The sequence below is a fragment of the Symphodus melops genome (assembly GCF_947650265.1).
Source record: "Symphodus melops genome assembly, chromosome: 8".
Lineage (NCBI taxonomy): Eukaryota > Metazoa > Chordata > Actinopteri > Labriformes > Labridae > Symphodus > Symphodus melops.
Genome location: NC_136698.1, coordinates 15,418,591 through 15,431,724, shown reverse-complemented (window position 1 = coordinate 15,431,724; position 13,134 = coordinate 15,418,591). Strand labels below are relative to the sequence as shown.

At 40.3% G+C, this 13,134-nt stretch overlaps 2 protein-coding genes across 2 annotated transcripts; one reads left to right on the top strand and one right to left on the bottom strand.

Annotated features, from left to right (window-relative positions):
* The first annotated feature begins 3,172 nt into the window (after positions 1-3,172).
* oaz1a (ornithine decarboxylase antizyme 1a) lies at positions 3,173-8,709 on the top strand. The gene is given in 6 exon segments (XM_079349540.1): positions 3,173-3,401; positions 5,961-6,027; positions 6,029-6,115; positions 6,592-6,767; positions 7,046-7,131; positions 8,065-8,709. Coding segments are annotated over 6 exon segments (666 nt in total). The 5' UTR covers positions 3,173-3,282; the 3' UTR covers positions 8,196-8,709.
* LOC306827607 (inactive tyrosine-protein kinase PEAK1) lies at positions 8,591-12,316 on the bottom strand. The gene is made up of 4 exons (XM_079349533.1): positions 12,230-12,316; positions 11,902-12,041; positions 11,023-11,564; positions 8,591-10,678 (listed from the first exon to the last, which is right to left on the bottom strand). Exons 1-4 carry the CDS (start codon positions 12,280-12,282, stop codon positions 9,629-9,631), a joined length of 1,785 nt encoding a protein of 594 aa, XP_079205659.1. The 5' UTR covers positions 12,283-12,316; the 3' UTR covers positions 8,591-9,628.
* Between the last annotated feature and the right edge of the window lie 818 nt (positions 12,317-13,134).

Genomic DNA, 13,134 nt, shown 5'->3' with positions numbered 1-13,134 from the left:
CCTGTTGCTGTTTTCAACCAACATTTTTCTTTATGCAGCTGTATACAGATCAGTCCCTCATTTTGGGTTTCAGTATGACTTTGCTGCTCATAGGCTTTTTTCTTCTTCTTATCACTCCTACTTCTTCAGATCCCCACCACCACATAAAAGTGTCCCAAATGGAAATCTGGAGGCAGACAGCAAGAAACAGTACACGGTGTAGTTCAACAGATGCACAATTTAAAAAGCGATAGGAAATATCAAATAATACCCCCTCCTTCCTTCAGTACACGTTTATACAGCTGACTTGAATTAAAATCAGCAACAATGTTAAATCATATTTTAAAGTTTTAATGTGTAAATGCCTGACATTTATCTGAGCAGTAGTTAGACCGACATAAGTAATAATGTCTCCAAAAGTAAAATTCTTTGTTGGCTCCATTTAAAGCTTTACGATTTTTAAAACTTCGATCAGAAAATTTGATGAGAAATAAATGTGACCTTTACCTTGTGAAATATGACAAACTGTTGTAGTTTGATGTAGCAAAGTGTTATTATGTTTGACCAAAACACATTACATTAACTAGCCTAATCTGAAATCATAAGCACTGCTGAAGGTGTCCAGCTCTGTGAAAACATCATCCCTAAAATCTTTCAGTGACCCTGACTTTAGTTTCAACTGTCAATCCAGCTTACATCTCCCCTGCAAGTGTTCAAGAGAAATGTAGGAGCATATGCTTACGGCATGTATTCTGGTGAGCATTGCTAAGGCATTGATCTAATACGCCTAATAGTCTGATAGAGAGACCCTAGATTGAAATATACTCATAGAGGAGGACAATGTGAAGCCCTAAGCCTAAGGCAAAACAGTAAACTGGTAAAAAAAAAAAAAATGAAATACCAAAGAAACCAACAGAAAAAAAGAGAATTCAGGTCTCTACATTTCAACATGTTTCAAGGTTTGGCATCATGATGTGCACACCCTAAAGTGTCACTTCTTTTTATCAATGAATAGCTTTGAAAAACATAATGATTTAACATAGAAATGAATGGGCTGGGTTCTTGTGTTTACACTAAAGGGTTTACCTGAGTTATTGATCCATCCTGTAGACTTCCAATGAAAGACCTTATACCTGTCTCCTCAACAAAAGAATCCATAGCATCTAGAAAAAACAGAAAAAAAAACATAACACTGAACACCTGTTGACATAAACTAAGAAAGGGTTTACCAAAAAAAGTTTATTGTGTGGGGTTTATCACATGTATAAGTAAGATGATAGTACTCACCATGCAGCTCACTAACCCCTGAGCTCACAAGCAGCACCACCAGAGCCAGCACTATACAACGATTCATAGTGAATCCCTTCCATGGGTTTGGGACGTCACTCAGATTCTCGATTGAGAGAATCCGTTCATAAGACACTGCAGATGAGTCACATGCATGGACAAGTTACCTTTCAAATCATTAACGTGATTGTTTAGCAATGACATATTTCTTACTTTTAATGCTTTATGATGTTTCAGCTTTGGCTCCAAACGTGCTTTAGGTTGATTTTTTTTTTTGGTCAGACCTTTGATGAAGCTGTGAATTTAAATGATAAACAGTAAGCTACTGTAAGTCATAGACTGGCAATTGCTGCAGCTCAAAATAGGCATCTGTAGCTGGTTTCAAGAGACGAATATGGTTAAAACAATTTAGCTCAACGTTGGTGCACAGTGAAAAGAGACTTACCTGATTTAATCTCCTAGTTGTATCCCTTCAATGAAGTGAAGGTTTATGTGCTGTGTGGAGAGTGATTTTTGTTCTGCAATAAACAGAGACAGTGTTACAAACACCTTGCACCACGCTCTGTATTTGATTGACAGGCACAGATGGAAGATGGTGGGGGTGGGGGATGGGGGGGGCAGTCATAGTGTTTACTGACACTGCCCTCTGTAGTTTAAGTAATTAGAATTAAATCATGAAACTTTAATGAGACAACCACTTTACACTGTTGAGGAGTAACTTTTGCCAGTCTCTATAAAACAAGCATAATAAAGTTTTGTGAAGAATTTAATGTCGTCACATACTGTACTGGGACACAAATTTAAGGCACTTTACACAAGTGTTTCCAATTTTACTTGTATTCCATGACGTGTCACAGGCCATGGCAGTGGCCTACTTTTGCTGTTTTTAAGTCCCTGCACGGTCCCCCCCCCCCCATTTAACAGATATTTTAATCCCCTACATCCCACCACATCCACTGAACAGTCCCTTCTTGTCGTGCCTCAAACCCACAAAAAAGTCAGAGGTGATAGTGCCTTCTCAGGGGCTGGTCTTGTCTCTGGAACCAACTGCCTCCCCCCATCAGAGAAACTAATCAATCAAATACCAACTCAAAACTCCCCTTTTCCCCCCCTGGCCTTTGAAACCAGCTGAAACAAGCCTCATATTTTTATTTCCTTTTCGTATTCTATTCTAGGTAGGATTCAAGATTCCAAGATTCAAGATTTTTATTCGTCACATGCTCATACAGATTTGCAGTGAAATGTAAGGACTGTTCCGCAGGCCATGCAATGACAATAATAACAATAAACACTAATAATAATAGATAATAGAATAGAATATAAACTAAGAAATAAAAGGATTATTTGAATGTACAAAATAATAAATATAGAATAGGATACTAAACAGTGTAAAGTGTCAGTGTGTAAAGTGTAAAAATTGGGTCGTTTGTATGTATCCGTTTTTTTTATGCTTGGACATGTACATATGAGCGTGTGTATCTGTATATAATGCGTAGGCCTATATAGGCTGTGTATAAATATGTGTATAATTATCTTTATTTTTACATAATTTTTTATTTTTTCTTTATTTCCTTTTCTTTTAATCTGTTATTTTATGCACTGCCTGTAAAGAACTTTGGTCAGCTGAAGCTGTTTTTAAACTTGACCTGAACATTTTAACAGTTTATTAAACTAAAGTTATCAGTAAAGAAAATAAGATTTTAGATTAAAACATGTTTTTATCAGGCTAGATGTCAGATCTTACAGGTCCCGCATTGAGCATTAATTTTTAGCACAGGAACTTTAAATATAATATTAAGGTTAATTAGCACAGACACATCATTTTTTGAGTGACTGATAAGTGTACGTTGATATTAAATGTAAAACACTGACCATAAAAACAAGTGTGTCACATGTAAGTCGTCATGAGGTCTAAGACACTCCCCTGAAGTGCTGCATGCAGCCTGCACTCAGCGCGAGCTCAGTATCAGGCGAAGAGGGGGGACGGAGAGAGTTGCTGGTGTGGACGCTGGCCGGATGGTTAAATCTAACCTACAGACGATTTTGAATAGTCATTGTTTTGTTAGAGAAAAAGAAAGAAACTTAACCGAGATGCCTGTTATTGAGCAATCCAGTAATAAACCTGAAAGTGAAAGGTATGTTGTTATAGTCTCCGTGGATTGTCCTAAGCTAACTTCGTTAGCAGCCTTAGCATCGTTACGTTTAAAGCCTGGGGCCTAGTTCAGAAATGCTAGCAGGCTAGCAGCTAGCATTGTCCCCCACGGTTCTTGTTTACATAACCTTTTTTTTTTTTTCACAGGACAACAACAACTCAGTTAATCTAATGTGACGTTATATCTTGTAATTGTCTAAAAATATTTTATAAATGATCCCACATTGAAAAAAAACACGTTGATTGTACAGCCTGTACCAATAACTGTTTTTTCAGCTAACAGGTAAATAAGCGTCGTTGTTGATATCTCGTTTCAAGCTAAGCTAACCTAAGAGCTAATATGTGAAACATTAATTAACCATCCATCGTTAAAAGATTCTACTCGACTGTCGATAGTAAGATAGTTTTTGAAAAATGTAGGCCGACTGTATTCGTGTCTTTGTCGAATTTAATGTCTTCTTGAAAATGTCAGATTAAAGGGATTGCTACATACAGTAGTTTACAGGCTAGCGTCATCAGCAAGCTTTCCTTCTACCGCCAAGGTTTTTATTTTTATTATTTTGCAATTGCAGCGTAAACCAAGTAAATATTATTTAAATAAATTCAGACTATATCAGTAGGTGGGCGTGCAGAACACTTACATAATGTTATGTAAAAGTTGTATTTGTGCCAGTCAACGAAGGAAAAAACGATGACCAAAATGATAATAACCTCTTTATAATAACGTTGATCATTTGGATTAAACCTGGTTAGAAAGTCGACGTTGTTTAATATTTGAGTTAATCCCCGTCCAGAGCTTTAATCTAAATAAACACTGCAGAGCCACACAATGGCGTCCGCAGACGGCTTGTTGTTGTTGTTTCTCCTCTTTTGGTTGAATGTGATGAATGTCTTTACATTTGAATTCTTGTTTTATGGGTCTTATTTTTGAGACACCCTGTGAGCGGAGAGCTTTGAGGTACTTTTCTGTTTTAAAAAAAACATCTGTCGTGTCCTGAGGCTGTTTGCCTCTCTGTTGTGAAGGACTGGTAGGAAATTTCCACTGCACACTGAGGGGGGGCGGGGGGGGGCTAATCATGACACTGTACCATAAGACAGGTTTACCATTTAATAGACCCCTGCTTTTTACCTGCTCTCGCTGTCGAAACTAAAGGTTAATAAACTCAAGGTCAAAGCACAGATTTTATTATGCAACACATGCAATAAGTTTCCGATGCAAACCATGTTAAGAGAATTATATTATATGCACCTGTTTGTTTTGTTTCCATTCAGAGCTAATCATCAGATGTAACCACTTTCAGATTAGGCTGACATAAGAGGAGGATGTCCATCTGGAATGTCTTCTCTGCCCTTCGTAGCATTAACAATGATGATGTTCATTTAGAGATGACTGTCTGCTCGTACATAACAAAGGTGCTTATGCGAACAGAAGCTGAAGACCCGTGACCTGGTTGTGTGTTTGTTTCTTTCTGCTGTGGAGATGTGGATTTGAAAGATGCAGGCGTTTGTTAGGGGGTTTTTTTATTTTTATTTTTACGAAGAACAACTCATATGAAGACGCTAATTGGCTGTTTTACATAATCTGATCATGGGATTTAGGGAAGCTGTGTTAGTCGGAGATCGCCAAGGCCTTGCACAACCAGGCGATAGGCTCTGTGTTATGTATTCACTCGATTAGCCTGGGTTATTATGGCAGTGACAGTGGTTTTCACACATCTGCTCCACATATAGCACAGCAGTGACATTTGCGTAAGAGAGCGTCTGTGAGTGTGCGCTGTGGAAGTGCGGCTGCTGATAATTACTTGTGTTCCAGATACAAGATCTGAGAATAAGCGTACTCCCTAACACTTTAAATAAATGCAGTCACACACACGGACTTCTGCGAAAGCAAGCCGGGCTAATTCTATAGAGCACGTTGTCCAGCCTCTAAATAAAAACGGCTGATCTGACTTGCTTAGCGGGTGTTTGTTCCTGCCTGGTTGTAAACTGGAGCAACGGAGGAGGGCTTATGTAGGCTAATGGTTGAACAAACTGAGCCTGTTCCTCTGGCAGACCTCCTCCACGAATCATGTGACAAGTCTGGAGTTGTCTAACAGAAACCGAGGCTCGCAGTTCCGGTTAAGGAAGGTAAACTTTTCCTACAAATAACCAGGGCGAGTGACGAGAAACGCGATCTGTCAGTGTGTGTGAGAGAGAGAGAGAGAAAAAACTGGTTTAGGGGTTGTCTTCAGTGCATGATTGACAACTGACACACTAAGGACTTTTAGTATGAGTCATCAGTATGTGTTCCAGTGACACATACTCTCCTGCTCTGTGTCTGTATATGTTTAGTATAGATGTCAAACACACTTTAGACGGTTAATGAACTAACTTGAGTTTAAGCAACGGTTTTACTGATCCACAGATGAGTGACTCAGCCGGTTAATGTTTGTTAAGCCAGCTGTTTATATTCACTGTTTGGTTTGTGTGTTGTAGCAGAATCTCCAGTGGACACACCGCTAATAATGCCTCCGTCTGTATGTGCGTTTGTTTCACATTCCAGTATCTCCAGTCCCAGGAGGTGCTCCCGCTGTTGCAGTAACCCGTGTCCGGGGCCTCTGTGGTGCTCCTGATGCCCCTCTCCCACCCCTGAAGATCCCAGGTGGGCGAGGGAATGACCAGCGGGATCGCAATCTTTCAGCTAAGCTATTCTATTCTGTAAGTCAAAAGCAGCCCTTGATTTTCTTTCTTTTTTATTTTTTTTTATTTACAGCAGTGTTTCCTCTTCTCTCGTCAGGATTCACACCATGACCTCGTTCCAGCTTTTAAGTTTTTTTCACTTGCAGATAATTACGTGGTTTATGTTTTAATTAACAGATCGGAATCAAAAATGTCTTTGATGTTAATTAGGAGGTTGTAGACTCATTGGCACTTGATCTTTAGTTAGGAGTTTTTTTTATTTCTACTGCGTCACATGTTCGGGCATTTAACTCAGCAGCAGATCTTCGTAGGTTTGTCATGCTGGTGAAATTGAATAAGTTAACTTGCAATTTTCGTCACTCTGTCCTTCTCCATTATCACTTCATCGGAAAGGTTAAACAGCTACTTATGTCCTTCCCCGTGTCCTGTATTTGTAACCTCATTGCTCTCGGTGAATCTGTTGCTCTTGTCCCACTTCTCTCTCCGTCCTCTAGGATACTCAGTTGTTGGTTCTTGAGGAGCCGTCCCCTGCAAACAGCAGAGTGCGCTTCTTGCTCTTCGAGCCCCGTCGCTCTGAAGGCAACCACTGTGTCTGGAGGGCGGCGCTGAAGGGAGGGAACCTTTATGTGGAGATCCCCCCTGGAGCTCTGCCCGAGGGCAGCAAAGACAGGTATCAAAGCGGTTTACATCGAATCATTAGTTCATGGACGAAATGAAACATCTCGTTTATTGTTTAAAGATGTCATAAGATGTTGTTGGATGTGGATGCAAAGACAAAACCCTCAGAGCAGATGTGCTGTTGTAAAACTTCTAACCATTTATCTCATGTTCAATAAGTCAGAGTCGAGTTCTAGACCTCTAACATGAGTGTGATCTGGATGTTGAGAACTCGTGTGTAGTTTACTAACACCCTTCCTATCAAACATGAACACTCTTTGTTTGTCACAGTTTCGCCCTTCTGCTGGAATTTGCTGAAGAGCAGCTGCAGGTCGATCACGTGTTCATCTGTTTCCACAAGAACCGTGAAGATAGAGGTGAGAAGTTTTGTGTTGTAGTTTGTTCAACGGCTCATTCTTGAAACAAAAGCTAGCTTGATTTAATTTGATATTATAGAGATATTTGAACACAGGGCTTGAAAGAATTACTCTTGGGTACAAGTGTTGTTGTATACGTGAATAATTCATGTGCAGGTTCTTTGACAAAGTCTGAATCTAATGTGGACCGGACAAACAGGCACTCCTCCAGCTCCATTTGATAACAGATGCGTGACTGAAACTGTCCGCTGCAGCGCTGTGAAGTTACACGAGGAACTTAGATGATTGAAAACAGAAAACATCCAAAAGATGAATCTTTTTACTAACAAATTCATAAAAAGATGAATAAAATAAAGAACTTAAGATCACATGATTGACGGTTATGAACAGAGACGAAGTGTAAACTCTAAAAGAGGGCGTTTTCTTCTTGAACTTGACTAAGAGCTCAAGGTATTCTAGAAAAAAGGTTTTCACACCTTTCCCTTTTTTTAAAGTTGATTTTCAAACAGCACAATTGTAACTTTAAGCTACACCTGACCCACTCACAAACAAACTAACATGCTGTTTGATCCTCAAATTTACTTTGGAACGTGTGCAAGTAGCACAATAAAGTAAATAGTCAACAAGAATAGTCAAATAAACACTATTAATAAGACCCAACATGTCCAAAAGGAGCAGGATGAAGCAAAAGCTTATTTAAACTTAACCTTTCTACATACATTAATATATAGAAAATAAAATAAATAAAGTCGTGTTTCTCCAGTTATTTATTTTCCTCTAGCAGGCCTGAATCCAAAATCAAGTCAACCATTACAAGCATGACTGACCATCCTTTGACTAAATTCATGACAGTAGTCAATCAGTACATTTTCCGTGTACTTTGTGTATCCAGCCTTTGACATATAAAGGTGTTGTCATCCTGTTTGTCCTCAGCTCCCCTACTCCGTACGTTCAGATTCCTGGGCTTTGAGATTGTGAGACCGGGTCATCCCCTCGTCCCCTCCCGCCCTGACGCTTTCTTCATGGCTTACAGCATCGAGCGAGACTCCTCTGATGATGATTAAAAGAGGCTGAGCAGTTCAAAATGTTTCTTCTTATTCCAATCCATACCCACTCATCTTTATCATTTCTTGAAAAGGTATATATTATCCGAGTTAAGTACAGTTGAGGCTTCCTGTCAGAGATTTCTTTGTGTTTTACCTTTTACCTATCATGTGCTGTGTTTCAGTGATAATTGCACTAGGGTTAAGATGTTAACATACCAGGAATGTAGAGCAAACGCCCTTATTATATCCGGGCACTGTGTCCTCACCACTGTATTACTCCCCCTGATGTGTAGTGATGTCCTCTGATTTCCCCCCCCCCCCACCCCCACAGGTGATCATCTCCACAGTGTGATATTTAAGATACATCTAAATTCATCTTACTTAAATAGGTATGTTTTGTGTAGTAATTATAATTTGATTTTCCTGTTTTTATTAATTTTTTAATGTGTGCATGATTTTCAGATGTTGCTTTGATTGACTTGATAGAAATCTGCATGTTGTAACTGTAACTAAATAAAAGAGCTCACCTTACTATGTGGCGTCTGTGCTTATGTGAAGTCATGCAAACCTGCAGCCTGTTTTAGTTAAGGTATGAGAAGACTGTAAAGGAACAAGTACATGTGTTAAAATCTTTAGTAAAACAATGGCGCCAGGTTTGGTAGTTGGCTGTCATATAACCTCCATGGCTGCGACCCACTGGCTTCTTTTTCTTTCTGAATTTAGCATGTTGCTAATTTGCACTCTTCATACGAGCACTGGACATTTGGAGACTAAGACACTTTAAGACAGTTAAAACCAAAATGTTTGTGTTGCACTCATAAGTACGAAACATAGAGGGGTAAAGAATGTTTAAAAAAAGGTTGGAAAGAAGTTAAAATTGTTCTTTACTATTCATCTCTGTCAACCTCTCTTTAGTGTGAATAAAGTTCTACTCAATCCAGACATTTTAAACGGCAGATTATTTGAAAACCTGGCTCTAAAGTCGTGTACAACCCTGAGTTCAACTGTTTGACCTATTCATGAGAAAAAAAGGCAACCATATAAAAGCTGTTTGTTATTAAGAGTTTAATAGTCTGTTATTGACAACACCTCGACTGAAAGTTTGTGGTTCTGGTATTCAAACCCTGGTAAGTACATGGAAACATGTACCTATTGTTTTGTCTTGTCTCTTCAAACCAAGAAAAAAAAATCTTATAAATTAATAAAACTTAAGTGACTTGAAGAAAAGATTTCATGTATGTTGGTTGCACGATAAGAAGAAATGTAAAAGACGAAAGAAAAGAACATTAAAGAAATCAGTGCACGAATCATTCAGAGGTTTATTTATTGATAATATTTTTGACATTTGTACATTTTCAGGACTTGGAGATATAAATCTCCAACTGCCCAAGAATCATCTAAACAATCCCAATCTAGATGGTTTGCACCAAATTTGTATACATAATCAAATGTCATTCCAAGTTTACGGTGAGCCAAAGCTGATTGACCATGCTCACAATTATCTGAGGATTGGCAAATGACAGGTACTGCAGGCACATACAGTCCTCCCAGTCCAGACCAGACCGGTCCCGGAGCATCCCTCTCTCGGCCAACTTCATCAACAGCAAGGCTCGTTTGACCGTCAGCCAGTTTTGAACTGTAGTCGTCACTGATCCTCTGAGATCAAAGAGTGGGACACGCGGTCCCCAGAGGATAACCTGGAGCATGACCACCATGTCTGTCAGCTGTGGAGCGCTGCGCTCATTCTGGAGCAGAGAGGATAGATGAAGTAGCCCTGCTCGGTAAGAAGATGTGGCTGACTCTTTTGAGTTGAAGCAGTATTGAATGAGGGCTACGATTTGGGATTTGATATAAGTGAGCAGATGAGATACTGGAAGAGAAGAATATCGTGGGGTCAAAACTACACGAGGGCTTCTGCATTTCCTCCACAACATCTGGATTGTTCCTTTACCTGGCGTCTTTTCCCACTCCATCTCCTTTGTTCTGCCATCTGTCTTTACTCCAAAAACACTGTCTTGCTTCTCTCTGCTGGGCCACACTAACAGGACATCCTGAGGTCTGAGCTCAGCTGCAGTCCCACTTCTGTACAAATGCTGCAAGCCTATCAACACCTGCACCAGTAAAACACATACCTGCCTATCATACTCCAAACAATCCCCACTTGGAAGTGAGAGACTCTCCTGAACAAAGTCTTCAAGTGTGGCGTGTGGCAGGTCTCTGTGAACGCTCACTGGGTTTCCTTTCAGAAGGAAAGACTGGACTGTGCTCAGTTCAGTCTTTGTGGTCATACGACCTGTGACAAACTCAGAGCTGTCTCCGCATCTTCTAGCAGCATCACAGTCTGACTTTACAGAATAAGAAGGATCTTCAGTTCGTAATCTACTGGAATCAGTTCTCTGTGTGTTTCTTGGTTGGAAATGAGCAACGACCTCTTGCACATTGACATGTGATGGCTGATGTTTGGTGTGAGCTGAGGAGGATTCATCTGTCTGTTTGTGAACCTGCGACAAAAGATATAAGTAAAAACAGACAGACCCATATGAGTTAACACAGTATAAAGTGTTAAAGGAAAAAAAACAACCTTTTCTGGTCTTCCTGTTGCGGCTGTGACACCTGATCACTGTTTAGAGGAAGTGTTCCTCTAAACAGTCACACAAGGCAGTGTCACAGTTGCCAAAGTTGATAAAGATCATGTTTGTTTTACTGGTTGCTGTGTGCAACGTGCATTTCACAGATTTTTGCAAAACCTTACTGCAACTAATCCTAGTGTACAACAAAATATTATTATGCTTACAAAATGCTATTTAAGTACCGTATGTGAGGTAATTTAGAGCTGGAACATTACCTTTAAACCAAGCACCCTCCCTGGGAGTTTGGGGCTGTGCAGGCTGAAGTAGACTGTGTCTCCGATTTGCTTTGGCTTGCTGCCCTCACACAACAGGAAATCCTCAAGCTGGTAAGAGATGACATCCACCTCTGTGGCCTCATTTTGCAGCAGGATCCCAGCCTCCATGCTCTGCACAGCACTTTTCAAAAAAAGTAGATGGCAAAGCTGGATCTCCTGATAAACTGCCCTCTGATCATCAAAGCTGCCAAAGAGGTAGGGCAGATGTTTATCAGGGGTGTCGAAGGACAGCTGGGAGAGAGTCAGAAAAGGGACAGGACTCCCTCTGGCTGGTTGAAACTCTTCAGTCTCCACATGGAAATAGGTGTCAGATATGGGGGCCAGCATGTACAGGGGGTTGTCAAAGTTCTGCAGTTGTCTATGGAGAGGCGGAAGAGGAGGTGCATGGGTTTCAGGGAGGGAAAGGGTGCGAGCTAGCCTCTTCTTTGGAATGGGCGGAGGGGTACCATCCGAGAAAAATCTCACCTGGTGTTGGAAGGGATCTGAAAAACACAGGACGAAGGACCAAAGTCAGAAATGAGAGGGGAAAAAGAGAGATGATACATTTGGACATAGAGCCTATAAAAAAGGAAATCAGCATCCAGAGGGGAATAAAGAAGTTTGTCTGAATGTAATAAAAGTCATTTTACCTTGCGTGTACATGCATGTCTATGAAAGCAAAAGTTCTCTCTTTCAGTTCTCATCGGAAACAAGAACTGAGAAAGATGAACATTACATGGTACTGTGCATTCTCCCAATCACTAATTGTTTTTAAATATCATTTAGTGCTTGTAATGTCTTTCCTTCATTTGAACTTATGCCATTATTCTTTCAGCCTACCATTTTGCTGGTGTATGGGGCACTGTACAGCATGACAGTCAGGGGCTTCAGGGAAGACATCAATGTAAGTGCAGTTCGATCCAACAGGACTGAGCAGAGCACAGTCAGACTCCAGGCTGGAGAATCTAGATGAATGGCTCCTTTTTGAGACGGTGCAAACGTTAACATTCACCCTTACACAATGACTAATTTAACTACCGGCACTGTGTTGTAATTTAACATGTGAATGTGCTACCTCTGTCCTCATGTTTTAGGTTATGAGAATCTGTAGAATAATTGAAAATTAATACAATATGTAAAGGACAAAATGTTTATTGGTTTTTCTTACCTGTGCTGTTTAACAGGCAGCGCTGGTGGCTGTTCCTCAGGACCGGAGGCCATCAGCAATCTCCAAAGTGTCACCTAAGTCGCTCCCTCTTGTTGTGTCTCTCAGCCCACCGCTGTCACTAGATAACGTGTACGTGATCTAGCTGCTGGCTAAGTCAGTACCTCCCTGAAAAACTTTTCTTGAACGTCAGCAACTCCCCCTGTCACCTTTCCTCTGCCTCTCTCTCTTTCTCTGTCTCTGCATAATTCAAAGTGAATTTGCAGTCTTTTGCACTTAACGTTCATTTGAGTCAGAGCTTGAGGTGGGTACCGGAAAACAAGTGTGTTTCTGAGGGCAAACTGTTTGCTGAGCTAACCTCAACCTCAACCTGACAGAATGGGGAAGAGCAGCTACAGCAGATGGTTCAGTTTTCACTCTTGATTCTTCCTTTCTCTCAGTCAACGTTGATCTTTGCCAGGTGCAGCCTCAGTATGAACTTCTCTCTTGTCGATGATGCAGTCTGGGGCTTTACTGATGCAATGCCTTCTTCAGTTTTTTGTGCATGTACTGTATGTAAGAGCTCCACTGACTTTGAAGTAATACAAGTGACCTGGAGGGAACTGTGGAAGGAGCACACTAAAAAATATTAAAACAGTCTCTTTTTGAGGAACAGTGTAGAATATGTTTTAAGAGAGTTACTTGTCTTTCAATTATTAAATTAACATTTCCACATCTTCGACCACGTTTAAAAATGTTGTGTTTATAAAATCCTAAGTCCAGTTAGAGAATAGTTGTGATGTTCTAGGATAATCAAAAGGAAATAACAGGGTTCAATGAGAAAGACTAAGAGTTTACGTGTCTTTGAAGCAGCAGTCTTTTAGCGAAAGCTAACATGCTCTCAATGGCAACACGTTATATGTGCTATT

Excerpts from the sequence above, each read along its gene's own strand:
- LOC306827607 (XM_079349533.1), bottom strand. The coding sequence starts at position 12,282 with ATGGCCTCCGGTCCTGAGGAACAGCCACCAGCGCTGCCTGTTAAACAG. Across the intron at positions 12,042-12,229 it reads CTGCCTGTTAAACAGCACAG|GAGCCATTCATCTAGATTCT; the intron begins GTAAGAAAAACC and ends CGTCTCAAAAAG. Across the intron at positions 11,565-11,901 it reads CCCCATACACCAGCAAAATG|ATCCCTTCCAACACCAGGTG; the intron begins GTAGGCTGAAAG and ends TGTGTTTTTCAG.